The sequence below is a fragment of the Anguilla anguilla genome, chromosome 17 (genome assembly GCF_013347855.1).
Source record: "Anguilla anguilla isolate fAngAng1 chromosome 17, fAngAng1.pri, whole genome shotgun sequence".
NCBI lineage: Eukaryota > Metazoa > Chordata > Actinopteri > Anguilliformes > Anguillidae > Anguilla > Anguilla anguilla.
In genome coordinates this window covers 11,432,546-11,459,695 of record NC_049217.1, presented here as the reverse complement: position 1 = coordinate 11,459,695, position 27,150 = coordinate 11,432,546, and the positions used below count along the sequence as shown (strand labels likewise).

At 49.0% G+C, this 27,150-nt stretch overlaps 1 protein-coding gene across 4 annotated transcripts in view; it reads right to left on the bottom strand.

The window, feature by feature from the left end:
• LOC118215941 (trinucleotide repeat-containing gene 6A protein-like) overlaps positions 1-27,150 on the bottom strand; it is a 62,406-nt gene continuing 35,256 nt past the window's right edge. For 3 of the 4 annotated variants that reach the window (XM_035396912.1, XM_035396913.1, XM_035396911.1), the window contains exons 4-23: positions 23,451-23,755; positions 22,827-22,874; positions 16,893-19,208; positions 14,854-15,063; positions 14,268-14,458; positions 13,443-13,517; positions 12,923-12,974; positions 12,454-12,590; positions 11,782-11,919; positions 11,324-11,461; positions 10,764-10,841; positions 10,429-10,630; positions 9,971-10,108; positions 9,404-9,565; positions 8,789-8,926; positions 7,590-7,697; positions 6,766-6,978; positions 5,971-6,041; positions 4,801-4,940; positions 4,235-4,601 (exon numbers count right to left, since the gene is read on the bottom strand). In XM_035396912.1, the coding sequence (XP_035252803.1) occupies positions 4,235-4,601; positions 4,801-4,940; positions 5,971-6,041; positions 6,766-6,978; positions 7,590-7,697; positions 8,789-8,926; positions 9,404-9,565; positions 9,971-10,108; positions 10,429-10,630; positions 10,764-10,841; positions 11,324-11,461; positions 11,782-11,919; positions 12,454-12,590; positions 12,923-12,974; positions 13,443-13,517; positions 14,268-14,458; positions 14,854-15,063; positions 16,893-19,208; positions 22,827-22,872 (4,920 nt within the window). In that variant the 5' untranslated portion in view covers positions 22,873-22,874; positions 23,451-23,755. Of the gene's footprint in view, positions 4,602-4,800; positions 4,941-5,970; positions 6,042-6,765; positions 6,979-7,589; positions 7,698-8,788; positions 8,927-9,403; positions 9,566-9,970; positions 10,109-10,428; positions 10,631-10,763; positions 10,842-11,323; positions 11,462-11,781; positions 11,920-12,453; positions 12,591-12,922; positions 12,975-13,442; positions 13,518-14,267; positions 14,459-14,853; positions 15,064-16,892; positions 19,209-22,826; positions 22,875-23,450; positions 23,756-27,150 lie in introns of all 4 variants that reach the window. The other variant, XM_035396910.1, reaches the window with a different exon arrangement.

Genomic DNA, 27,150 nt, shown 5'->3' with positions numbered 1-27,150 from the left:
TCACTGTTAAAGATTTATTGTGGGTTATACCCAAGTTACACAGCTTGGTATTTCTGATGCTGAGATCAGCAAAACATTACACACAGTTATCAGTCTAACAAATACAGTCAATAAAATGCCTGATCTACACACCTCATTACATATCCACATACTAGCACTAAAATTGAAATGCAAGCAACAAGGACAAAATAAAACAAAAAGACAGCATCAATAGAAACATTCATCACAGCTGAGTATTAGACTAATTCTTTTGTCAATTTATCGGTACAAATAAAGATTGTCCTTCAAAAAAGTGCAGTCCCCCCCACCCCCACATAAAATTCCCAGAATACCCCAGGAATACGTAAAAAGGTAGTTCCTGCTTGTTGAAGATGGTTTGTTATTGATGTGGTTTTTCTGTGCACTGTTTGAACAGTCCAACAAAGCAATGTGCATAACAATCTGATGTGCGCGCTTTATTTAATTTTTAAAATAAATTTCCATTTTAATAAAACTTTCAGCTGAAAATGTGCACTTTCAGGTTGCACTCGAATGGTAAATTGCAAATGAATACTTTGTACACTGCAACTGGCCATTAAAAATTTTTTTTTTAAATCTAAATACACAGTGAAATCATGGCACACATGTTTTTATGAGGGCTTAAAATCGGACTATTGTAGTTGGGATTCTACAAACCAATGGGCACCAAAGTCTGATTTACTGCACACTGCATAGTCTTTCTGAGAATGCGCCCTCCCGCTCCCCCTAGTGGACATCAGAGATGAAATATTCATCTTACTCATTCCTTTCTGCTGGTTTTTACTAAAGCTTTTTTATTACTTCTTTTTTTTTTTTTAGAGTTTATAATGATGAGACGACAATGCTCTCACAGTACTTAAAGTCTGTAGCCTCAGCATATACTATTAAAAGACACCCGTGTATTCACTTGTAGGACAAAGGACATATCTCCCCCCCCCCCCCATTAAGAAAGTAGAATGGCCGGCTTTTTAACCCACCCCACCCCACTTCTACTCCGTGATACAAAAGACTGCACAGTAGCGAATGGGATTGCACCCTCTTGCAACTGCTGGTTGCAAGTGACGTTTCAAGCATATTCAGCATTGTCCAGCGTTTGAGAAAAAGATCAGATCCCTTTCCCCTCTCTCCTCTCCAATTTGGCATTGACAGTGAGACAGGTTTTCCCAACAGTTAACAGCTCTACACAGATAAACGTACACTACAAAAAGCGGACCCCCCCCCCCCCACTCCCACCCCCGCCAGAAATAAAATGACAAAAAAATGTGGAATTAACTATGGGTGCTGCTCCATTTTCCTCCTGCCACACATCAGCTACCTTCAACTGCACAGGACAAAAAAAAAAGGAAAAACACCAGCTGACAGGGAACAGAACGCGGCTACCCCGGACCCCGGAGGCGTCTGCCGGAACGCGTCTGGTCGCAGAGACCGGCGAAAAAGTCTCGGGAACGCGTCTTTCCTTCCCACTCCCAGACTTAAGACACCTCAGCCTCGCCCCCACAGACGGGAGGACGCAGGGTAACACGGAGCAACCCTGGACCTGCTGAGAACCCCGACCAAAGAACAGCTATTTACAACGCGACGCGACAACCTCGCGCCAGAACCCGCCAAACAGCCGCACCGCGCTCGCCGTTCCGCGTTACACAGTACACACCAATCGCTTATTATATATATACATATGCAAACACCGAGTGCAAATCCAAGGGTTTCAGTTTGAACTCAATTTTATTTAAAAATCAACCTGGTTCAGACGTTCCTCTTTAATGTCTAGTTAAACGAGAAAAGAAAAAGAAAGATCTGGAATTCAGTAAACAAAAATCTTTCCACTGACTCATATTTGGTAGAGCACGTAGTTACAAGAGGATCAAATACTTGAATGCCACCACGAAGTCCGGGTCAATACTCGAGGTTTTCGAACTACGTTTAAAAACTTGATCAAACCTGGACAGCTTAAAACGGAACATGGTGTGTGTGTGTATATACATATATATATATATATATATATATATATATATATATATATATATGAATGAGATTACACGAGTATACTTACAAATACAAGGGGAAAATTGTGCTACCACAGAAATGAACAAAAACATTAAGGTCCATGGCTTAGCCTAATGCTGACATCTCTCTTTGAAGCATAAATTGTGCATTGTTTGTAACTGAACAATCTACATATTATATATATATATATATATATATATGTACACACATATATATATACATATATATATATAATGAATGTACACTACCTAAATTGATGTACTTAAAACTACCAGCAAGAGATTACATTCATCACTGTTCTAGCCTTCTAAAGCCTGTTCCAGTCACACAGACAAGGCCTTATAAAGGGAAAAACCAGTGTGTAAAAGTCAAGCGCGTATGAGCAGCCAAAACACGATTTATTAATATGGTAATAAGGAACTTCAGATTTGAACACAATAAAAACACGTTACAATCATATTCTATTTGTAAACAGTTAAAAAGCCACTTGACTCGTTGCATCTTGGAACAGTTTTCAATCAAGGCATTGAAATGTGGGCAAATTCTGCACTGGTAAAATATCGACCAAACAGTTTTCTTTTTTTTCTTTTGAAATATATTTGTTTCTATAACACCATTAGTGCCAAGAACAAAGAACTGCAAATGGCGTGTATGTGATTAATCCGACATTTAAAATACTTCGTAAGAATAAAAGTGATTCTGTGAGCCACATACTTTTGGCTACAGTATGCATAGTTACCAATTTCTACTTTTTCTTATTAGAAGTTCAACAGTAATATTCGACAAAAATAACAGTAAATAATCACTTACCCACTCAATGGGAAACAAGGGAATAATAAGGACAAAATAGTAAATCAGCCACACCAACTGCACTCGTTAATAAAAACAAGAAAAAGACAGCACATTTGAAAGCAGTATGTAGAACATATCCAGCTTAAAGCAGGTATTTGGCAGAAAAACTTTGAGCAGTAAGTAGTTTCAGTGCTAAAAGTTGGATCTTTCCTACAAAGACTTTCTACTTGCAGGGGATTCTGGGTAATGTTTCCTGAGAACCATGCTTGTTATTTAGCAGATGAAAGGAATAGATAAAAATGGGGGGGGGGGGGGGGGGGGGGGGGAAACACACACATGGCAAAACACTGATCAGTATTCCCAGAGATAAAGCTTCGTCTTCATCCTCTATATATATGTTTTTTTTTATTTATTTTATTTTTTTATTTTTTTTTTCTTCCATATAATTTTGTGTATTTTTTTTTTTTTTGTATATTTTTTCTATTTTAAAATGAAGGAAGTAAACACACTTCCCGCCCCCCCCCCCCCTTTTAATGTCTGTAAACAAGAGGTTGCGATGTGGCACCTCCGGAACTCAACGAAAGCCTGCTTGAAAGTGCTGTTCCCCCCTGGCTTGCAGGACAGGTTTGCAAGTCACAGCTGTTGCTACAGTCTCTTAACGCTGCTGAACTCTTTAGTTATACACACACACACTCACAAAAAAAAAAAAAAAGAAAAATTGGTGCAATACTAGTTTCATTTTCTTTCATTATCCTCAATTGACCCCCTAAGACGGGCATCTACATCGTGAGCCTGAACTCCGCGATACCGCGATATGGTTGGCGCGGGTCAAGGCATAACTGAGCGTGCACGCTTTTTAAGAACGTCCTTGAGTAAACAACTACACGGGGAACTCAAGTCTCCCTCCATATTGCAGATTATACTGAGAAAAAAAAACACATTCAGTGCAAAGTTAAAAAAGCTCCAATGCTCCAACACTGTCAGCGAATAAACACGATAAAACAAAAAAAAAAAAAAAAATGGAATTCAAATAAACATGAATAAACATTAACTGAGCTCATATGAAGCATTTTTGTCCCCCCAACACACACACACTCACACGCAAACACACACGCACACATAAAAGACCGCTACCTGGAAGTGTAAATGTATCCTTTCACATTATAATATTGGCCAGCATGATTCAAGTATTCCAACTGATATGTTTTGGGCTAAAATAGAGTGGAAAAATGTGCAGAAAGAACGTAACTTGTTTCCACAGGTTGACCCTGTTTTTTGTTTTGTTTTTTTTTCCATTTCTTTTTCTTGTGTAGCTGAAAAAAGTACGACTAGTGCCATTTGTTTATCTTGTCTTCTATTTGAATTATTATTTGTTACACGCTGAGGTCAAAGTTCTTTAAGTCAGAAGGTGAAAGTTGTACTACATGGTGTCTCCACCCCCTGCCAAGTGATCGACAGGAAGGAAGGAGTTGATTGGGGATGGGCTGCTGATGCCCCGCCCCTCACCCCCGCTGGGGCTCCCCCATAGGCTGGTGGGATAGTTGGATGTGCTCCAGAGGGAGGAGGAGCTCTGTAGGTCCCCGCCCCCGGCACTGCTCCAGTGGGCGGGGTCAGTGCGGCCCGGGAAAGGTTGGGAACCCTCGATGGTTCCGATCCTGTTCTGGGTGGTGCCCATGGCTTGCCAGCTGGGCGAGGCAGCTGTCATGGACTGACCTTGTGCAAAGAAGCGGCTGATCTCCTCTTCGCTGGCGAACTCTGCCAGGATAGTAGTGTTCCCTAAAACGCACCTGCAGGACGGAGACAGACACGCGCAACACCGTTAATGCCTGCAGCGGCCAGCATCGCCAGCGACGCAACGGCAGGCTAATCAATAATGAAGTCTCGAACAGCGGGTTCTCTCTGAAGATAGGGGTTTGGGGTCGCCAGGAGATACGCTAGGACAGTGTGTTCTCAGACTGGGGGGGAAAGGGCAGCGGATTCACTCACATGTGCAGAGACTTCTGGGCCTTCGCAGCCTCCTCCCTGGAGCTGTAGCACACCACAGCGTTGCCGTGGGGCAGGTTCAGGTGGAATGTTATTAGTGGACCGTGCTGCATGCACAGAGTTCTCAGAGTAGAGCCATCAATCTGAGTGGGGAGGACACACACACACACACACACACACACACACACAGTTACACCCAAGTTCCATCTACACCGCCAGGCTTTTGTGAGGGGAGTGGGGAAGTCAAACTAATCTCTTTCACACTAACACACGCTCTTTTCACTTTGCTTTGGGGGTGTTGTGTATGCCATGATGCAACATCCAGCCAATTTCCAGCCTTAATTACGGGATGAAGGTGTGACCACCCCGAACCGAGGAAGAGGAGGAGTTGTTCCGGAAAGCGAGAGTTGGAGAGGAAGAGCCTTGGGCTGACCCCCTGCAAATGCTGCCTGGGGGAAAACTCCTCAATCGCTTGGCACGGGGGCTGCATTCTTTCCCTTAAAGCCTTTTTGTTTGGGAAGGGAGCTCTTAAAATATCAGTCGTACGAGTCTGAAGACCACAAATCTTTTAAACGGCATGTATTTTTGGTCTCCATTTTAAAAGCTTGTTTTAAGTGCGCACAACGGCACATAGATCTGTGCTTGTATTTTGTCCTTTTAACTCACCTAAACTAACTGCTCCAAATAACATGGAGGAAACCCAGGAAAAACACCAGTTCCAGCGCAACGACCTTGGCTGGTGCGAGTCAAAGGACAGGTTGCCATGTCTGAGGGGAGTCCATCCCAGTTTCCCAGTTTGTGTTGCGCAAGTTGACTTGCCCCGGTTCTCATTTATTTCATGTTAAATACCCCGTACAAATGCATATTTGTCTGACTTTTCCTTTTTGCTAGGAGACCATTACAGGACGCATTTTGGGGTCTACAGAAGGGGCCGTAACACTCTGCAGAGAGAAGAGACGGCGGAGTCACCAGGTCCAACTCACGAATCCACCAGTAGTGGTTGTGGAGCTCATTAAATATTCAACTATACAAATGGATTGCACAGACAAATGTCACTCTAAATAGCCCACAAATATAAATGTCAATATACCGCAATGCTATGAAATGTCTCCAGCCGTAGGACGGTATGACTGATGGGTCCCAAGGTTAAGCGGATTGCCCAGGGGTACCCACCTGCGGTGTTAGGTTTTTCAGCACAAGCCAATTGGTTGTTCTTCCTGAGCTGCTGTCGCCCCAGCTGGAACCTGGGGGGGGGGGGGGGGGAACAGGAAACAACAAATCTTTACACCGGCCTGTTTTTCCTGACCAAGAAAAAAAAAAAAAGAGAAAAGTTAGGGGCCTATAAATCCACCGCCCACAGGGTTTCTGCAAGTCTGCTTCCTTCCGGCTTCCAGTTGATTTGCGACGGCTGGGATGAAAGACGTAGCAGATGCAGCTAATCTTAGCCGAGCCACAAATCGGCACCTCCCTCGAGAGGCGGCCTGATGCTAAGGAGCGGGTTAACCCCTGAGCGGGCGCGAGCTTTGCTCTTTCACACACGAGCTCTGAACCAGGCCATGCCAGACCAGACTGCACCAGCATTTATGAGTCACAGCAAAGTAACAGTGAAAACAATGACTTCCCTCTGCACTGACCCAGAAGCCGCCAAATAATAGCAGTGTTCCAAACTCTCGGAACGTACAGGGCATGCACTCCGCAAACAAAGCGTCCAAGTCATTAGAAAAAGGGAAAAAATGTTGGCACGACCCAAACAGGGTGCAGTGACTCACAATGCCCGAACAAACACAATGGTTCCTCATGAAGTGACAGAGAACCCTCCTGATCCCATAGCAGTTAGACTCAGGTCTTACCATAAGAAGGCTAGAATACCACAACAGGCAATTGCTAGTTTACAGTGAACCCTAGGCTGGCTCAAGCTAATGCCCTGTTATTCCCCTCCCCGTAGTAAGGTGGCGCTGTGGTGCTCACCCGGGGTGTATCTGGAGTCTGAGGCCCCCCAGCCTCCGAGGCGCATGGTGGTGTCCCAGGAGTGGGCCTGTTTCTGGCTGGTGAGGCCAGGGGGTGGCCGGGACGGACCAGAGACGGCTTTGGAGGACAGGGGAACCTTCCAGAGCTCGTGGGCCAGGGAGGAGTTGGCGGCCGTACCGGGAGACCACGCCGATTTGGAGTCACCGCTTCTGGCTGTTGTTTTGCCCCCCCAGAAAAAGCCCCCACCCCAGGTTATAGGAGACACAAGAAGATTACAGTCGGTAAGTTGCAATGTCCAAAACTAGGTATCCACAAAAGACCATCTATCCAAGAACATTTTACTCTTTATTTGTTTATTACAAATATTGAAGTACACATTTTATACTTTCAGATGAAGGTTCAGACAACCTTGTTAATACTGTGATCACTATTACCTGTATTGCAATAGCTTACAGATCCACGACAGACCATATAATGACATCACGCTTCACACATGCTTCCCTGTACTAGTGCAGGGGCGTCCAACCCCAGTCCTGGAGGCCCACAGTGTCTGCAGGTAATCTGTGGTTTCCTTTTGAAGAGCAAGCCAACGAAGGCCTTGAAAACAAGGTGTGTGGGACTCAAGCCAATCAATGACTTAAAATAATCGCACTGAAACCATTACATGCCGTGGCCCTCCGGGACTGGAGTTTGACACCCCTGTGCTAATGTGCTAACCAGTGACTGTAACGCAGCCTGTAGGCGGTGTGGTTTTCTAACAGGCGGTGAGATGCGAGAGCCCCAGTGCTGAGTGTGGACGCGGCGGCGTCAGCGTTAGCGCCCACCTGAAGTGCATTGTGCGGGGCTGCAGAGGGACCCAGCGTAGCTGGAGGCACGCATGGATGGCCAGGCACTATTGGAAGGCAGCGTGGTGTTCAGAGATGAGGTTGTCCCTGGAAGATGGAAAATTTACAACATCTTTGAAACTTTTTTTTCCCTTTTCCCCAAAACATTTAGACAAGCAAAGACACCACACCACAGGCCAAGAATGGACACAATTTTACGGTGTCATTTCAATGTTTATGTACTGCACTTCCGTTCAAATCAATGCTCTTGGCTAAAGCGGGTGAAATGATTGGCCTCGGTTAGTTTACACGCAGGCGTTTCTGTAAACTGCAGTCTGGTACGGGGAGTGCGGGGAGGTAGTGCACACCACAGTGGCACTCAGCCACTTCAAATTTCTCAGCTCTAACCGAAGAATCCTGAAATAACTGTGGGCACGTGTGTACAAACACTTCATGTGAGCAACGTGAAAAACGTCGGAATGGAGTGGTTGTTTTGGTAGTAAATTTAAAATCGCTCATGCTATTTTGTTGCAATTTCATGTCGTCACCCTGAGGCCGAACAACAATGAGTTGTCTCTCTCTCCCTCTCTTTCCCCCCTCTCTCTCTGTATACAGTCAACGTGTTTGTAATGCTTTCGTAACAAAAACGTATAAACATGAGTTTGCATTATAGAATAACCATTACAACCATTTTACATTACATTTAGGTCATTCAAATTTAGTATCTCATCTCCCCCACTTGTGACCCTGGAACCTCTTAAGTAACAAGCCCAGTTCTCTAACCATTACACTACACTGACAGATGCTGTATTCCACAGGAGGGGGGGAGGCCTGCTTTCGAAGGAGCGGGGTCATCTATCAGCTTCCAGTCCAGGGACTCCTTCCATCCGTTAATTTACCATAAATGGTATCGCAGCCAATGTTTACGTTTCCCGCAGAGGGCTCAGGCAGGCATTCTTGCTGCCTGAGTGCAGTACCTGTCACTTCCATGTAAATACGAAACAGGAAGCCGAGCACGGGCCGAGAGGTTCCAGGAAAAGCGTGCGAGTGGCGTGCTGGCGAACGGGGCAGGCGAAGCCCTGAGCTCTTTATCCTGTTTGAGCCTCCGCGAAATGCACTTGGCTCACAGCCGGCTTTCCTCTGCGGGACCGGGAGGAGGACTCACCCACCACGCAGGGGGAGGCGCGCTTCAAACCCACCATTGTTCCTGTCCCTGAGGTCCATGTCCCGGACAGTGTTGATGGAGAGATTGTTGATCACACTCCCTGGAGTGATGTACGGGTCGTTCTCAGGGTCGATGTTCGGGTATCCTTCCCATGGTTCACCGGGGCGAAACTCTGAGGGGGGAAGAGAGTCGGTTGTTCCTGGTTCCAAGATTGGACTGGTACATTATATGCAAATATGGATATAGGGATTAGATAAGAATAACTCTTTTCCTAAGGGAACTTCAAGAAAGGTATCTACAAACAGCATAATATGTACAAATTTAAAATGATATAAATGACACTGTACTGTGGCAGTGGAATTGACAGAGACAGTTGACAGAAACACTGATGTTGTACTGAAATAAAATACATAAGGCCAATGGCTACATTACATTTACATTACATTACAGGCATTTAGCAGACGCTCTTATCCAGAGCGACGTACAACAAGTGCATTAGTTCAAGGTGCAGAGGTGCAAAAGAAACACACTAGAGTGAAGTAAAGATCGTAGTGCCAGAAGTGGCCACATAGATCAGGACTCCAACCCTGTAGGGTAACCTGTTCAGCTACATAAGGCCAGGCTGCAGGCGGGTGCAGAGAACACTCACCGGGCGGCCAGGTGACGTTGCCGGAGCCGTGTGGTGATTTGGCACGGAGGGGCCAGCCGTCCCCCACGGAGCCGGGGGGGCTGGCAGGGGCGTGGCCGGAGCCCATCAAGTCCTGCGGACCGAAGAGGGAGTCCTCCAGCCTCATCCCCGAGGAGAGTACACCTGCAAGCAATCGACAGAGGAACCAATCAGGCCGGCCTATTAACCGACCAATCAACCAATGGATGACCGACCAAATCAACAGCTTATCCTAATCGAATAGATCAATCGGTCACTTAACAGAAAGCATCAATCAAGCAATCAATCAAAACGATTGGCATTGAAACACTCCACTTCCACAGAGGCCTCTTTAAAATGTGAGTTTAAAGGGAAGACCAAATCAGATCAGCTATCAATAGATTCCTCATTCACTCAACTGCGCACTACCAGACTCCCCTCCAAAAATGTCAATGAATTTAAAGACTCAATAGGTCAATTGACGTTCGGCAATCAGGGCACTCTCTAAAAGAATGGGCAGAAGTGTCCTTCGGGAAGAGCGGCCATATGTGCTGACCAGTCTTATCGTACCAGGTTTGCCGGAGCTTTGATCGAGTTGCGAGTTTCCAGAAATGTCCATGGCTATCCATTTGTTCAGCCTGGACTGTGGCTCTTTGAACCCGACGCCACCAATGTCCATACTGCTTACATTCATGTTTGAATTCAAGCCTAGAGAGAGAGAGCAGAAGAGAGCGAGAGAGAGAAAGCAAGAGAGAGAGAGAAACATATTTAAGATTTAAGTGCCTACCAATGGGTCTCATTTGAGCTGGTCGTAAGAAATGTAGCTTAAAGTGGTCCCTTGACCTGAGTTTCCACTTGAATCTTTTAACTAAGACTTAAGCAGTTTTCTTGGAGGGAAATACACACACACACACATCCATGCATAAACACTAAGGCATACAGGATGCAAACATACATACTGTGAGTGTAACTAAAAACAGAGGGGGATTGATTCGGTGATTAGAGGACAGATTAAAGACTAAACCCACCTAGAGGGAAGTTGCTGAAGGAACTCTGTCCCTTCTGAAGGTCAGGTGCATTCTGGGGCATGTAGTTCTCCAAATAGGACTTGAGATTGGGCTGGTGCAGGGATGGTGGTGGTTGTGGAGGAGTCTGTGACTTCATTGAAGGGTCCAGGTGGCGAGAGTGGGGTGGTGGCATCATCTGGTGAGATGAGCCCATAGGGCGGTTCTGGGGGTTAAAGAAAAAAGAATGAACAATGGAGATATTAAGCTTTTCAAAGCAACAAGCAACACCTGTCACTCCTGTCTGTCAGAGAAGTCCCTTTCTTGTAAAAACTGGAGGACGTCCCCCTCGCCCTCACCTGCAGCTCCTGTTGCTGCCGCACTCCAGCGGCCATGTTCCTCTGGTTCTGCAACTTCTGCTGCTGCAGCAGGAGGCGCTATGGAGCAGAGCAGGCAGGGCAGGTTAGCAAGCAGCTACGTCCCCATCACCGAACTGCGATGCGCTAGCTAACGCTAACAAGACCCAAGGAGCAAATCCTGAGCGCACAGTTAAGAAGCTCCAGCGTGCACTTAAAAAAAAATTAATTATTGACTTAACGCAACCACACACCTACAGTTTAATGAACGATATTCCACCGTCAGTACCAGCCGGGGTTAGACATTTTAAAGCAGGCATATCAAAGTCCAGTCCTGGAAGGCTGTAGCGACTGCTGCTTTTCAGTGTGCACACAAACGCTTCATTAAAGTCGCCGATTGGGTGAAGAGTCCGCACAACTGGTTTCCAAGGAAACCACACAAAAAGTGCAGATTCTGAGGCCTTCCAGGAATGGAGACTGACACGCCAGTTAAGAGCATAAGGACAATAAACACAGGAATAAACAAAAAATAATACGACAGATATGGACGTGGGCGGTGGTACCTGCAGCTGGCTGATCTGGTTGAGCTGGTTGAGCTGGTTGAGATGGGACAGCTGATTGAGTACGGCCACTTGCTGGGGGCCCAGCAGGGGACTGATCGCGCTATTATTGAGGGGGTACTTCAGCACAGAGGGGGGAACCTGGAGGGCAGGACAGGGACGGGCCGATCAGTGTCTAAACGTACAAACAGTAAGTGTGCACTGTGCTGCACTAGCCTCCTGCATTAGCCAAAGGCTTCAGCAAATATTCAACCATACAGCAAATTAACATGCGTGAAATAATGATTGTGTAATACTGGACTAAGTAGTGAACCAACAAACAAAATGAATCCCATTCAATGGTGAAAATAAGACAAACTATTTAAATAATTCAGTAAGTACATAAATAAATACAGAAAAATGCACACGCTACAATAAATAAATGAGTGTGTGCTAGCAGACTGAATGAACGAGTGTCGTACCTGAGATGGGAGCAGTGGTGGAGGCACTTGGGCACGCAGCGTTGGCTGAGACGAGTTCAGAGGCAGTCCCGTGTTCTGCTGAGTGCCCCTGCCTTGCCCTGCTCCAGGATTGCCACTGCCGAACAAGGAGCTAACATTCTGCAGGCAAGAAAACCGGGGTCAATTATGACATCACAATGCTATATGATGCTAAATTCTTTACAAAATTCTAAGTTAGCGTTCTAGAACTCCACTGCTTTCAATTATCAGTAGTGACTGTTACAACAGCATCAGAATGTTCAGTTAACAACATTCTAATCACATATTTTGCGATCTTACACCTTAAAATGTCAAAAACAAGAATTTGCCATCACATCACAATGCAATATCCTGCAGGTAGCAAAACAGGGTGTCAATATTCTGCAGGTTAGAAAACTGATCAGCCACAACATCACAATGCTATCGCCATAGGGGACCAAACATGAGGCTAACAATCTGAAAATTCTGAAGGGTCTGAAATGGCACCTTCAGTCCACAGCAGTTTTGGCTGTTCACAATTTCATGAGATACAGAAGACTAGCTGCTGATGGATAGACCACTCACTGCACAAGCCTTCATTTCAGTAAAACCTGAAACTGTTCAAACATCTGTGCCCTTCGAGTGCCGTTTACACCCCCCAAGCAGGAAGCTCACCTTGTCGAAGTAGGGGCCGCGGTCTGCAGAAGACTCTTTGGGGACGTGATGGCGGAGGCCGGGGCCTTTTCCCATCATGCCGTTAAACTCGCCCATATTCAGCACGGGCCTGTCCCCATCCATCCGCTTATCCATGCCTGCAGACACACACCACACAGCGTCAATGGTTAGGGAACAAGTAACACGGTAATACAATAACTCAACACAGAAATGAATCCCTACTGCCCACTTTCAAAATGTAGTGGCGCAAATCATTGATAAAATTCTGACTTCAATGCGGTTACAAACTTAAAATTTTTTTTTTTAAAAACACAATGACGTCGAGGTGAAAGATTCAAAATCATTCTTTAGGTTTCACACACTACCTATGTTATGGCAAATAACTTTTTACAATGATTCCAAGGTGACTGAAAGTTAATTTCTTGTTCTTTTTTGTTAAAGGCCTTTAAAAGGCCGTTGTGACATGTACCTCCAGGTGTGTCCATCTTATTGCACTTCAGGGTCTCTTCAGAAGTCTCCCTCTGGAAGGAGAGATGCACAGTTGTAAAAAACCCACATGCTATGAACATAATTTCTGCTTTGGTTTCATCAAAACACTGTGAATACAGGTTTGACATTTATTTAGTTACAGAGAAATAGCCTAAATAAATCTAAATCAAGTTTGCACCCATAGTGAGGAGATAAAAAAAAAAAAAACTACAAAAAAACTGTGATTATAAACTTTACATTATTTCTTTCATGTCTCAAGAAAAAAAGGATAAAACCAATAAAGGGTATAGAAACTGGGTTTAAAAAAAAAAAAAAACTAAAATTAATGCTAAACATACTAAAAATAAATGGCCAGAAGGCACATTTTAAACATTACAATCCAATGAATTGCAAAAATATGGCCTAATAAAGCATTCTACGCTCTAGGACCCTGCAAAGCTGTCACATTTCCTATGCAAAAGGAAACTACATCTCCCAGGATTGCCCGAGGGCGTACTCACAAAATTCATGTTGTTGAACTGCTTCCCGAGTGAATTCACCCAGTTGTCGTCTTGCTTTCCGACTCCTTTATTTAGCTAAGAAAAGACAAAAAAAAACACATTTGTGAACTTCATATTTATGAAGATGCCATGCTTAAAAAGCTTAATAGGACATGGATCAAGTCACAATGAGCAGTGATTGCACAGTGTGTGGCTTCATGGACCACACAAAATGGGCTGTATGAATCGCTGACTTGTATGAACCAATCAAAAAGCTCTGCTCTTCACAGCAAAAGGGGTGCTACCAAGACTGGCTCAAACTGGTAAGACGCAGACTGCTCTTGAAAGCTCCACCCATTTGTAGAGTTTGCAAAGTCTCTATCGCCCATTGAAAATACAGCGGCATCAGCCTTTCAATGAATTAATCGTTATTTTGTATAGTGGCTTTTACACCGGCTGTCAAAAAACGATGAACAAGACCAGGTCAAAACCTAGTATATGTCTGGACCAAACCGGCCGACCAATGGTGTAACTTCATCGCTCAGTCACTCAGTCACAGACATGCGCGGTGTAACTTCATCACTCACTCAGTCACACAGTCACAGACATGCGCGGTGTAACTTCATCACTCACTCAGTCACACAGTCACAGACATTCGCTGTTGTGGTCCAGCCAAAAAACACAAGAAAAATTCTGACAATTTAGGGGGAAAAAACTGAAAAATTATCCCCAAGCCGAACATTGTGATTGGCTGAAATCAGTGAGGCTCAGACAGGCCCTTGAATGGAATTAGCAAAGCCCCGCTCCGCTGTTTCTAGGAGACAGGCAGCATCAGACTGCGCTCACCTTTGGGGGAATCTTCTTGCCATAGGACCAGTGCCCCGGGGCGCTGGCCTCCTGGGAGGAAGGGGAGCTGTTGCTCCACATCCCGATCTCCACCTCCTCTTCCTCCTCCGCCTCCCAGCAGGGCCGGCCTTGTCTCTGCGCGGGCACGTCTTCGCCGCCCCCCCACCTGTCCTGCATAGGCTTGGGGGGCCCTGGGACCACGCAGAGAGAACGAGGGAAGAGGTCAGAAGAGTGAGAACAGTGCTGAGTGACAAGGGATTCAAGCACAAATTCAAGTCCTTTAAAAATACCTGATTCAAGGATCCATAAAAACTACAGGGTAGGTTGTACCATGAGAACATCATAACACAAATACACACAATTCAAACACAAATAATTCAAATCCTGTCAATATCCCTTCCCCCAGATTTAAAAAAAACAATAAAAACCATACAATAGGCTTTATCATGAGGATTTCACAACATAAATAAAGGAAAGAATTATTTCAGTGGATTCTGATCTGGGATCAGTCTGAGCCAATGCTAGCTCGTTAGCGGTATTGCTAAGGGTCCGCACGCTAGACTAGATCCCGCCCCCTCAGACTCACTGTGTTTGTGCTGCAGCTGCTGCCCCCCAGTGGTACTGTCCCAGCCGCTCGTCCTCGTGCTCTCTCGGCCTGGCCCCTCCCAGCTCGAACCCGTGTCCATGGGCTTTCCCCAGGCTGAGGTGCCGTTGTCCACGGAGACGGGGGGCGGAGGCGGCTCCCCCCACGAGGAGGACTCCACCTTCTGGGGTGGCCTGTACAGCTCTCCCCACCCTGCGGGAGAGAGGAGGCGGAACGTGAGCGCCTGGACCGAAAGGGCGAGGTGGGCGTGTCTAGAACACAGCAAACCATCCGATTGGCTACTCAGTGGGGAAACCCACCAACATTAAACAAGTTAATGCTGCTCAAAAAACATTTCCCCATCCCTTTTTAACTAACCCGTAAATGCCGCCTTATCCGGCATGGCATATAAAATCCTAAACCAAGACTCACAACAGAAATCTCACAACACTAAAACTCCCTTTAGACATATCGTTTACAGATGATGAGGACCTTTTTTTAAGATAAAAATGTTCTTAAATAAAATACATCTACCCCGTTATCAGGGTAAGGATCAAAATTAGCCACCCACTTTGACCACTGGACAGAGTTTGACTGAACAGTAGCTTATGTTACCCTGGCCTGTGGAGACAGCAGTGTAATATCACCGGCCCTGTTTAACATTAAAACTTCCAGACTTCCAACGCCAAAACATTCAATTTCCCATGTTTATTATCTGGATAAAGGCGAAGGCTCGGATAAGGCTATTTTACACACCGCCTCTGAAGGGCATCCAACGATTAGCCCGGGCTCAGTCAAGGTGACACTCTGGGTTATTGGACAAAAAGGACAGACCCGAAAAGGGATATTGCTTCCAAATGTTCTCTAAACAACTTTCTAAAACGTGGCAAAAAAAAAAAACAACCTGCATTCAAAAAGCCTCTTCCAAAAAAAAGAAAAGAAAAGAAAAAAAGAGTGCTAAAGGGCACGCTTCTGGCGGGAGGGGAACCGAGTGCACGGTGAATAGAGTGACCCTGGCTCCGGGGCCAGACTGCTGTCCCAGTGCAAACAGGCTTACGCTGGCTTTGTTTGCTCTGCCCGGCCCAGCGCTGTTTTTCTGTCTCTCCCCCCTCCCCTCCCCTCGCCCCGTCCCCCTGCCCCCCCCCCCATCCCCCTGCCCCCCCAGGTTCGTCTCGTTATGTATTTTTTAAAAATACCCCTGCTGCTGTGCGTGCGGCTGCGGGAGTTAGCACCATGTGACCCCCCCGCCACCCGAAGGAAACCCGAGTCTGTTTATCTCACTCTGCCGTCTGAGAGGCTCGCGCACACGCAGGCTCGCGCACACGCAGTCGCGCAGTCGCGCACCGAAACACGCTCGCGCCGACCGGGACGCACGCCCCGTCGCACACAAAATGGCCGCACCGGCCCCGTCACACCTCTGGCGCCGAATCCAAAAATGCAACCGGGCTACAGAGACGCTGGGACCCGCGTGCCTCTTCAGCCCCCTGTCCCCCTGTCCCCGTCCGTCCGTGTTCACGCGGTCGCAGCCTAAACCTGAGGACGACGGAACGATTCGCGAGCCACTTCAGCCCTGCAAAATGCATCATTTTCTTTGGCTAACCGTGGTGGTCCTCATCCGATCAGGCTTCTCAGATCAGAAAGATTTTTCTTTTCTCCCGATACGACCGAGCGCTGAAACGAAGCGCGCAAAGACGGCAGCGCAAGAGAATTTAGTGTCCCGTGCCCCTTTCCCGAAACACGGGAATATCAAAACTCCCCCCGTCGCCCCGTCCCCCGCTGCTACCTTTGTGAAAGAAAGCGGTGCGGCTCCCTGGTTTGTTTAGTTTGGCTTTGGAAACGGTTTTTTTAAGGGGGGAGTACAGCAGGCAAAGCTGCAGAGGGAGCGCAATCAAAGCTAGGAACATTCCAGAAGAGTAACGTAACCCACTGCAGCCTGGCGGCTCCAAAGAGCCCTTTCTAATGAAGGGACGAGACTGCACGGCGGCGGCAGACAGCGGAGAAGGGGGGTGGGGGGGTTGTTTTCGGAAAGGGCAGCACCTTACCTGGGCTCACAGCCTTCTCCTTGGCAGGGGGAGGAGCCTGAGGGTGGCTGGTGGGCGGGGCCTGAGGCTCGGGCTCTGCCGCCCCTCCCCCACCCTTGCCCCACACGTTGACGTTGACGTTGCCGTGGCTGCTGTTGCCGGGGTTGCCCCAGGCGGCCGTCCCGTCGTCGATCTCCATCTTGCGGCGGATGGATTCCGGGGACGGGTCCTCCCAGCCCGTGGGCTCCCCCTCCGTGGGGGGCGCTGGAATGGGACCCCCCAGCCAGCCCGATGGCCTGGCCTCCCCCCGGGATGGGCCGGGGTGGCTGGGTTTCGGAGCGTCCCCTCCCCAGCCCTGGCTCTGATTGTTGGGCGGGGCGTTGTTGGGCTCCCTCCACCCTGATTGGCTGCTCTTGTCTGACTGGCCGCCCCAGGTGTTGCCGCAGTCGCGCTCGGCGTGGTCAGCCCACCCAGATCCCGAGCGGTCGCTGTCGCTGTCCCAGCCGCCTGACCCTGACCCCGCCCCCCTCCGGGGCTCGCTCCACTGGTTCCCCCTGGCCCCGCCCGCCTCGCCTCCCCATCCCTCACTCCCTGAAGCCGCACCCCATCCCTGCTGCTTGTTTTTCTGCGGGTTCACCCACATGGAGGACTGATCCTCCTGGACGCTACTGCCGCCTCCACCCCCCCAGTGATTGGAGTGATTGGCCGAGCCCATCGTTGCCGTGGCGACGGAGTTGTTCTCCCACCTCCCCTGCCTGCCCGGGTCTCTGGCCTCGCTCCACCCGGGGGCGGGCTTGGGGTTGCTCCAACCTGGCGTGGCGGGGGCGTTTCCGGACCCAGAGGGCATGTCCCCCCAACCCCCCCCTCCTCCGGACGCGGGCCCTGCCCCCCAGCCGCTCTTCCTGTCGGGGACGGAGGGCGTGGCCAGGTCCCACGCCGTGTTCTGCCGGACCGGGGTCTGTCCCCAGCCGCTGTTGGAGAGGACCCGCGGGTCCACGTCCGACCTGGAGGGGGAGCTCTCGAGCGGCGCCTGGACAGGGATGGGTTTGGGCTTCCTGCGGCCGCTGGCGTCCCTGTCCCGCTCGCCCCAGCTGCCCGCGCTCTCCCCGCTGCCCTCGCTGGCCCACGACCTGCCCCCCTGGCTGCCCGCCGTCGCCGGGGCCCCCCCGGCCCTCCCCGCCCCGAAGGCGTCGTCTTCCAGGGACCGCCAGCTGCCCGCCCCCTTGGCGCCCTCCCCGGGCGGCTGGCTCTGGCTGGGCAGGGCGGTCCACTCGCCGCCGGAGGGGGACACCTTGGCGCCGGCGTTCGAGGACAAGGACGAAGAAGACGAGGAGGAGGAAGAGGAGGAGGACGAGGACGAGGCGCCGCTCCCCCCCCAGGAACGCGGGACTGACGCCGGGGCCGCCCCGCTGCTGGTCGCGCCCCAGGGCTTCGGGCTGGGCGTGGCCGCGGTCTCCCGCTCCCCCCATCCTCCGCCTGGGACGTCCGTCCCGCCGTCGCCATCAAAGGACGCGGCGACCGGGGAGGGGCCCAGAGGGGCGGGGCGTTGGTCTCCGGTGTGATTGGTGCTGGGCGGAGCCCCCCACCCCGTACTGTGAGGACCGCCCGTCACCCCCTCTCCGTTGCCATTGGAAACCGGGGCGGCCTGGAGCCAGGCGTTGGCCTGCACCGAACCGGTAGAGTTTGGTAAACTAGAGGTGGTGGCATTAGTAGTAGCAGAAGTAGTGTCGTTTGGTCCGTCGGATTCAGTGTTAAGGTTGGGGGGTTGCCCGCCGGGCGGGGGCTTGCTTGTACCGTTGGCTTCGGGTTCGGGCTGCTTGCCGTCCCAGGGCGCGATGGCGAAGCCCGCCTTGGGGCTCGGGTCTTGACCCGGGGCGCTCCAGGGGCCGCCGTTGGGCAGAGCGGGCCAGGCGCCCAGGCTGGCATCCGGGCTCAAAGTGCTTGGGTTCGCCCCTCCGTCCGTCGAGGGTCCGAGGACGCCCCACGGGCTGGCTTTGCCCCCCGCGTGGCTCTCGGCGGGGTCCGGGCACGCCCCCCACGCCCCCCCCGCGCCCGCGCCGGCCGGGCCGAGCCCGTTCTCCTGCCCGCGGCCGTCGCCCCCCCCGGGCGCCGCCGTGCTGAGGTTCCGCTCCGAGCCGGAGCTGGAGGCGGAGTCGGCGTCGGTGGACTCGGAGGCCAGCTCGGGGTCGCTGCCCGTCATGGAGGGCCAGGGCGCGCCGTCCCGCTCGCACCCGTCCACCAGGGCCTTGCCCCAGCCCCCGTCCGAGTCGCTGCCGGGAGAGCCCGAGCTCCAGGGGGAGCTCTCATACTGAGGCCCCAGACCGCTGTGGTTCAGATCTGAGGAGGAAGAGCAGAGACGCAGGGCCGTTAGAGTTCAGCTAAGTGTGCAAATAAAACAGGGCAATCCTGTTCCGGTACAGGATCCACTCATTAGCAAACCACAATTAGCAATAAAATGCTTCATTCTGTGATCGTTCCCCAACCGATGAAATAGGGCGGAGGACTACGGATCGATCACTGTCAGTTCGTAGTCACACCATAATTAAGCCATCATAACCTAGAATGGCCAATCAAATGAGTCTCAGTCACATATAGCAGGTTCTGGTAAGTCATTGACATTTGTTTTTAATTTAATTTTTAAATATTTACTTTTGCAATCACAAAATGGCTGAGCTATGATGCACCAGTCCAGAAGAGATGTACATCGTCCTGGCTGGCTTCATCGCTAGCTTATGAAGCTGACTGTTTGTACAGTAACTTAGCTAAATAACAATCTCACTTTCAGGCATTCATTAGATAGCTACCAACATAGTTATATCATAAACACACTGGTTTATAGAAGTAAGATGTACTCTGGGCTGCCCGATTTAACCAGTGATAAATGAACAAATCTCTTCCCGAACAGCTATAGTTAGATCGCTAGTTCACTAGCTAGCTGAACGCAGTTTTTAATTGCAGACTGTCCGCTTACATTTTAAGTCGCTCTGGACAGGACCATCTTCTAAATGAAGCTAATGTAGTTTGCTAACGTTAGCTGCGAAGCTAGGTAAATTGCCAAAAAACCTATATATGATCTTTAATAATATATTGCTTTATACAAAGGAATATCAAAAGCAAAAAAAAAAAAAGGTTAATCCTGAAAATAACATTTTTTTCTGAACAATGCAGAAAGGCTGTTTTCATTTGCCGTTTCAAACTTTGCAGCTGAGGGGGGAAGATGAGAGCTGCCACAAATAAATGCTCAAATTCGAAGCAGTCCTCTTGTACGAGTTCAAAACGCTGTCATGAGGATGGAATGTTGCTGGTGTTTAGGTAAGTGGAGTGTGTCACGGATAAAAAATAGAAGCTAATAACAGTGACGCATTTCGAAAGGCGAGTTCAGACTCTAAAAATGCTCCCGTCTGAAATCACTCCTGCAAATCACAATCATATGCAATTTCATCAACTAAACAAAAAAGATTTAAAAAATAAAAAGCACCAAATATACAAACACTATACAAATCATTCTATGTAATGAGGGCATGTACTTGAATACAGTGAAGGTGGGCGTATCCCGCCCTGCTCCACACACTCTCTCTGCTCAGGTCTAGCCTCACGGTGATGCAGTGGACACCATTTTGTAGCAGTAGCAGAATCGCATTGCATTGTCAAGTATGAGACAGAGGAAAAAAAAAACTGGCACAGGAGCCAATTTATTTCTCGGACACATTAGTTCTGTTCTCTCCGCTGGCGGACTGTAAATTTCAGCGCAACTTAACCCCACCGCCCTCCCTCACGCACGTGCACAAACATGAGTACAGGCGTGCGCACACACACACACACACACACACACACACACACAGAGACAAACACGCGCAGACACACACACACACGCAGGCATGCACACGCACAAACACACACACACACATGGGCAAACAGATACTCGTGCATGTGCATGCACGCTCACACACACATACACACCCAATCCTTGACCCCTGCAGCGGCAACACTTTCACGGACCTGCCTTGTCTGTCTGCTCGAATGCAGATTAGATTTCCATATTTGTGCTAGTCTGCGCCTGCTCTACTGACTACGCACTGCAAGATGGCCGACAGGGGCAGCCTTAAAGAGCTTCTGTCACTGTGCCAAACCCTGAGAGACATCACCCTGCCTGACTCCGAGAAAGAGAGAGAGAGGGAGAGAGAGAGGGAGAGAGACAGAGAGAGAGAGAGAGGGAGAGAGGGAAAGCGAGAGAGAGAGAGAGAGGGGGAGAGAGAGAGAGCCACGCAGTGACAAATGTAGGCTCTCCCAGAAACAGGACAGCCTCTACTTTAGACCTGACGTCTCACAGAAATCGAGGGCAGCAGAGCTTGTACGTGCAGCCTTTCACGAAAATGATAAAAGAAAGGATCCTTTTTCCGCTTCCCCTGTCACTGTGCACAGAACCGCAGCCTGGCTCCTTCTGAAACACTCACTGCTGAAACGGGGCCAAGAGGAGACGCGATAAGCCAACACCAACCAGCAAGCTTTCTTCTGTGAACATCCTGAACGGGGTGAAAAGGGAGGCCATTTTATAACTTCTTCTGTCGCATGTCAGAATGCTATGCGGGTGTATAGAAGGCTGGGTGGACATGTTGAAGATTTGGACTATTTTCACGCCGGATGGGATTTTAAAAAATGGGTTATATGGGGTATAGGGATGCCCATCAGAAAAACAAATATCTAGTTCTGTCCCTTCTATTGTGTTTCAAGGAAGCCTCGCTTCCTGTGTATTTGCTTAAAGAGATGGACTGACCTATGGTCCTTTCCATATTTGTAAATGCAGCTGCATTTGTAGCTTACGGTGCAACATCAGGACTTGAACTTGCTGAATTCTGAAGTACGCACAATGGTTTCAGTTTCAGATCAACATAACCTCACGTATGCGTCTCTTCAGTCCTAATATTTTTTTTTCCTCCCTATTTGTTGACTGGGGGGTGTGTTTCTTTGACACTGTACTGATTATACATTAACAGGTTTTCATGGATAAAATGGCAAACTGCACAAACACTGACTAACGCTGCCAGCCACCACAGACAAGTGCTAATATTCTCAGAATTGAGTAATACAATAACTTTTCAGACAGCAAAACAAACTGCCGAATGCACGTACGTCAATTACCTACATCAAGGGGGACGTCTGACTGCCAGAGTCCAGCACGAGAGCGGGTTCAGTTCTTTAACTGCCATCTGTACATTCGGCCAAAATATCAACCCGCAGTCTTATAAGGCCTTTACACCCTCACCCATGTGATCCCCCGAGCCCTGCAAATACAACTGGGACCCTCACCATGAAGACTACTCCTCAACATCCCTTCTCCTTCCAATGGAGGCACACAATGAGTCTTTGATGATGACAATTGCTAACATTCATATACAAAACAACGCTTACTGAAAACACACTTGCTTTCAAATCTATTGCCCAAAGGTACCCGACTGTTAGCTGGCTATGATTCTAGACAAACTCTTATCTCGTGATCTAGCTGAGAGCACAACAAGTATGCCATATTGCAGTTAATCTAGTTCCTTATTTGCCTTGGAGGAGAAAACACAAACCTCATTATATTCACACATTTTTACCACTTCATCACAAGCTTCTGAATCCGTCCATCCTCGTAAATAAGACTCACAGCATTCAAACATTTAAAAAGCAACTGACTGAATTCAAGCTGGTTCTTTTTCCACCTTGCTATGTGTAATCTCACAAATTCTTCCTAGAAGTGGACTATACCAGACACTAAAATCATAGGTAATCAAATCTCATTCACTTTGCGGGTCCAGTGTAGGGTACAAAGGTTGTAGGGCTTATCTTGCCTAACTCCAGAAGGCAGCAGCTTGAGCCTACACTCCCAAACACAACACTGGAGCAACACATTCGCAAAGCGAACAAGCACAAAGCAGGCAGCTAGCAGAGAGGGGGAATAAGAGGTGTCATCACCTGTCTGGTTATGGGAGTGGCTGGCCAAATCCCGGATGGGTGCCATACCTACGAGACAAAAGAGCGAGAGCATTAGAGAGTATCAGAGAGAGACTTTACCCCAACTGGCACAGAGCTAGGCTTAAAAAAACATGTAGCTTCAGTAAATAACACTCAGGCATGCAGAAACACACCCTCCTACATTTAGATCATTATCTTGGGAGAATATCGGTATATCAATGTGTCGTGTTCAAAGACACTGATCACATTCACCGTAATTTATTACAGTCATGAGAGATGTAGTGTAACAGGAAATAAACTGATATTCTAAAGCAGGGCTGTCCAACCCTGTTCCTGGAGATCTACCGTTCTTGTATGTTTTCACTCCAATCTTAAGAAAGCACACTTCATGCAACAGCTTGAGATCTCGCTGACCTGCTTATTAGTAGAATCAGGCTTGCCAAATTAGGGTTGAAATGAAAACCTACAAGATGGTAGATCTCCAGGAACAGGATTGGGCAGCCCTGTTCGAAAGGGTAAAGGCAAAAATACCCTGTGATGTGAATAATCTGAAAGACAGTTGCCCTATACTACCCAGCTGTCACTGTGCACAGTCATTCTCAAGAGTGGAGAGCGTGAGGGTACCGTGGAAGGTGGGTCTTGCGTTGGGGAGGAGCCCCTCACTGGCTTGCACAGCGCCACCTGGTGCTGTGGAGGTGGTAATGCAGTGAGGATGCCTAGAGGCCTGCTGGGACTTCAGGGTCTGCTTTGTTCGGCTGCGGTGGGAAAGAGGCGGAGCTTCACAGGAGGACAGGCGCTGAGGCGGGGGCCGGCTGACGGCTCGGGCCCGATCGGCATTTCTGACGACGCCGGTCGCCCTGGGATTGCAGCTGTTCCGGTCGGCCCGGCTGCAGTTGGCTTCGATACTGGACCCGTCGTGCGGTCTGGCGCTGGCAAATCGGGAGGAGGAAACGACAGGAAGTCAGAACAACAGACACTTCAATAAACAGGTGCTCCTAGCCAGAGTGACCCACGAGCGCACATAACACGCCGGACCGGGAAAATCCATCAAGCCAGACGACGCTCAGTCAACCGCTGAAACGAACAAACAAAAGAAAGTCACACGATACGCGAGCTTCCGCCCGGCAAGCACTCAGAGTCCGTGAGCGAGCAGGCAGAAGCCCTCCACAGATCCATTTCGTTTTGTGAAACTGAAAAACAAGGTCCGTCGTTAACAGCTCAATACATAAGAACGGCACTGCTATCTGCCACAAGCAAATTAGCAGGGGTACAGGCCGATACCCACCGCAGCGTGGACACAAAGTGCCTCGTGTGCTCCAGCTCCACACCTTTGGGGTGTTGCCCAGCAGGGAGGGGTGGGGAGGGGCGGGGAAGGGGCAGGACATGACACGACGCGACTCGGTACCAGAGAGAAGAGAACCAACCTGCCAAAGCCACACGCCGAAAACCCCCCCCCCCCCCGAACCCAGGCAGAGCCGGAGACGGGCGTAAAACGAGCCCAGCCAAACGGTCCGTCCCAGCGCCGGTCCTAAAACCCGAGCCCTGTCCGAGCCCACCGGGCAAACGCACCGGGACGCAGGAGCCCACCGGCTGCCCCGCGGTGGAGGAGCCGGGGGAGACGGGCGCTCTGCGCCAAAAGGAGGGCGAGATGAACAAGGACAGCAGGCGCGCTGGAAGTACGGCACACCCTCCAACAAGCTCCAGCTCAGTCTTAAAGTGCCCGGCGCCTTTTTTCTGTTTTTAACGAGGAGCTTTCAAAATCAGTCTCCATCATCTGGGGTGGGACTACCGGCACTAGGACCTGAAACGTTTGGTTTGAGGAACAAAATACGAAACATTTTCCTGGCACTGAGTGTCTTGGTGTTCTAGATGAATGCACCTCTTGGGGGGGGGGGGGGGGGGTGTGGAGGCACCCACTTCCCCTGTTCAGAAAACACTTCCACGCTTATCACCCCCCAGCTTTTGGAGATTATGCACTTGCAGAGGCCATTTGGAAACTTGTTGATCGTTCCCACTTTAAAGACTGATAAACTGGTGTTGGTGCTTCACAGAATAATCTGTTCACAGGTTCAGAGGACGAGGCAACAGGTTAATGGCATGCAGAAAAATTGAAGAAAACCCGTTTGGATTGCCACACAATCCTGTTCAAAAATGTTTACGGAACAGACAAGTGCTAATGAACTTCAGACACCGTGCCCCCCCCCCCCCCCCCCCCCCCCCCAAAAAAAAAACTAACATTCTGGGTGTCCAAAATCCATCAGTATTAGTCATTCAATGAACATTTTAGGACTTCTGATTTATGGGTTGTTTTAATTCTCTAAATGTCACCACTGAAGGCAGCGTGTGTGCAAAGGGAGGCTGCTGCGGCCGAATTTCCCCGTGTTCTGGCAGCGCTCCCTTCGGGAATCCTGCAGGCACCCGAGCCGCGTCACCCGCGGAACACCGGAGGAATATCGTATTAACCCCGGGCTAATTACGGCAACGCGCAGCTGTGACCCCGGCAACGTTCTGTCACACAGACTATCAGCGCCACCACAAGTCCGTGCCTCCTCTTCCTCCTCAGTACCCGCCTCTCTCTCTCCATTTCTCTTTCTTAAAGGGCCCCTTGGACAGCTAATTATGCTCACATTAAAAGTTATTCAAGCATCCATTATTTTTAAGCATCCAGTTATCACTTTATGACCAGCAGGTTTTACTTAAAACATTCATGATCTCAAAACACTATTAGTATTTAAACACTGCACACAGGCAACCCTGTATCCAGTAGAATGCACAAGTTTCAACATATTCTTCAACTGTTTTCACGGGACATTCGGGAAGGCACAAAGTAAAGGGGCAACAGAATTCAGAAATTATTTGTCCAACCAAACATTTTGTCCGGAGTGTTAATTTCTAACATGCCTTATACAGTGCATTACAAAAAACACCCCTCTGTGTCCTTTTAGGAAGCGCTGCCTCTGCTCGAGCTCTACTTCCCTGCAGCGTCATGATTCGCTCTCTGCCATTAGACAAACACAACGGGGAGCAGAGTGACAGTACCAAAAGCATGTGGGTAATTACAGCTTGGGGCGCCGTGAGGGGACCTCATTCAGGGCTCTCTCTCGGCGCAAGGTGCTATTTCAGGAACCTCGATTTAAAAAAAAAAAAAAAAAAAGTTTCCTTAATTTTACTCACATCGCGTCGCACTGGTCTTCTGGCTCTTTCAAAGGAAGCGGGGGAGACTTAGTCTAAACTCCCATTTACCCTCAGTAAGCTGAACAGACAGGAGAGTAGCGTGCGCAAGAAAATACATTCGAGAGCTGAAGGGCGGCAAAAACGACAGCGAGAAAGAAGAAATAAAAATAAAAAAGGATAACAATAAAGCCACCGTTTTTGAGAGCCGAGGGCAGAGTGTTTACATCTTCCCGACTTTCCCTCCCGTGGTCTTTTCCTCCCGTTGCTGGTTTTTCGAGGAGACTAATGTTCCCTTTGCCAAATCAGCGCTTCCCACTCAGGCGATTTCGTTGGAAAATAGCTAAGCGCGGTGTCGTCTTACTGCTCCAGGGGTGAGCCGTGCCAGCTCCTCCTGCCGTCTGAAGCACGGGGGCCCCCCAGAGATTTAGTTCAAGTGACTGGGGGAAGAGGAGGGGGGGGGTGAGAGAGGAATCCTTTCTACAGCTGCCTAAAGATATCCACCGCAGACAAGACCTCACAACGCAGCGTCGCATGCAGACTTCCGCGCTCTCATTGTTATCTTAGGGGCAAAAAGATAACAATACTTCGGCCGAGTTCCGACATTTCTGCGGACACGCAATGCCATTTGAAACTTGCATTTGTTCTTTTTAACGTTTTGTGTGTGTTTTTTTTTGTTGTTTTTTTTGTTTTTTTTTTAAATCGTGCCGTTTGCCACTTCCTGTTCAGCGCGCAGGGGCTGTCAAGTTGAGGAATGATAACCGACAGGAAGTCGAGTCTTCATGCTTCTACAAGCATGCACACGCAGAACTTGAAAAACTGAAGAAGTGCCTTCTGTCAGCGACCGAGAGGAAAGCGGTATTGCCTTGCACGACAGGGAGGAAGTCGAGTGAAATTCACAAGTCAGTTTTTCACACTGCGTTTCAGTAAAACTACCGTGGAGCGAGGGTGCACCCGTGTCCCCGAGGATAAATTTAACTCCTCCGTAATCCACCTGAAAGGGAACACCACTCTTAAGCTGGCGACAAACTATAACTGTCTCTTTTCTGTCGGGTGGCCTCGACTGCAGAGGCCTCACATTTTCTCCTCCACATGCAATCAGAGCGGCTAAGTCTAAGTGCCAAGTTAACATCAAATGAACCAATAGCTATTG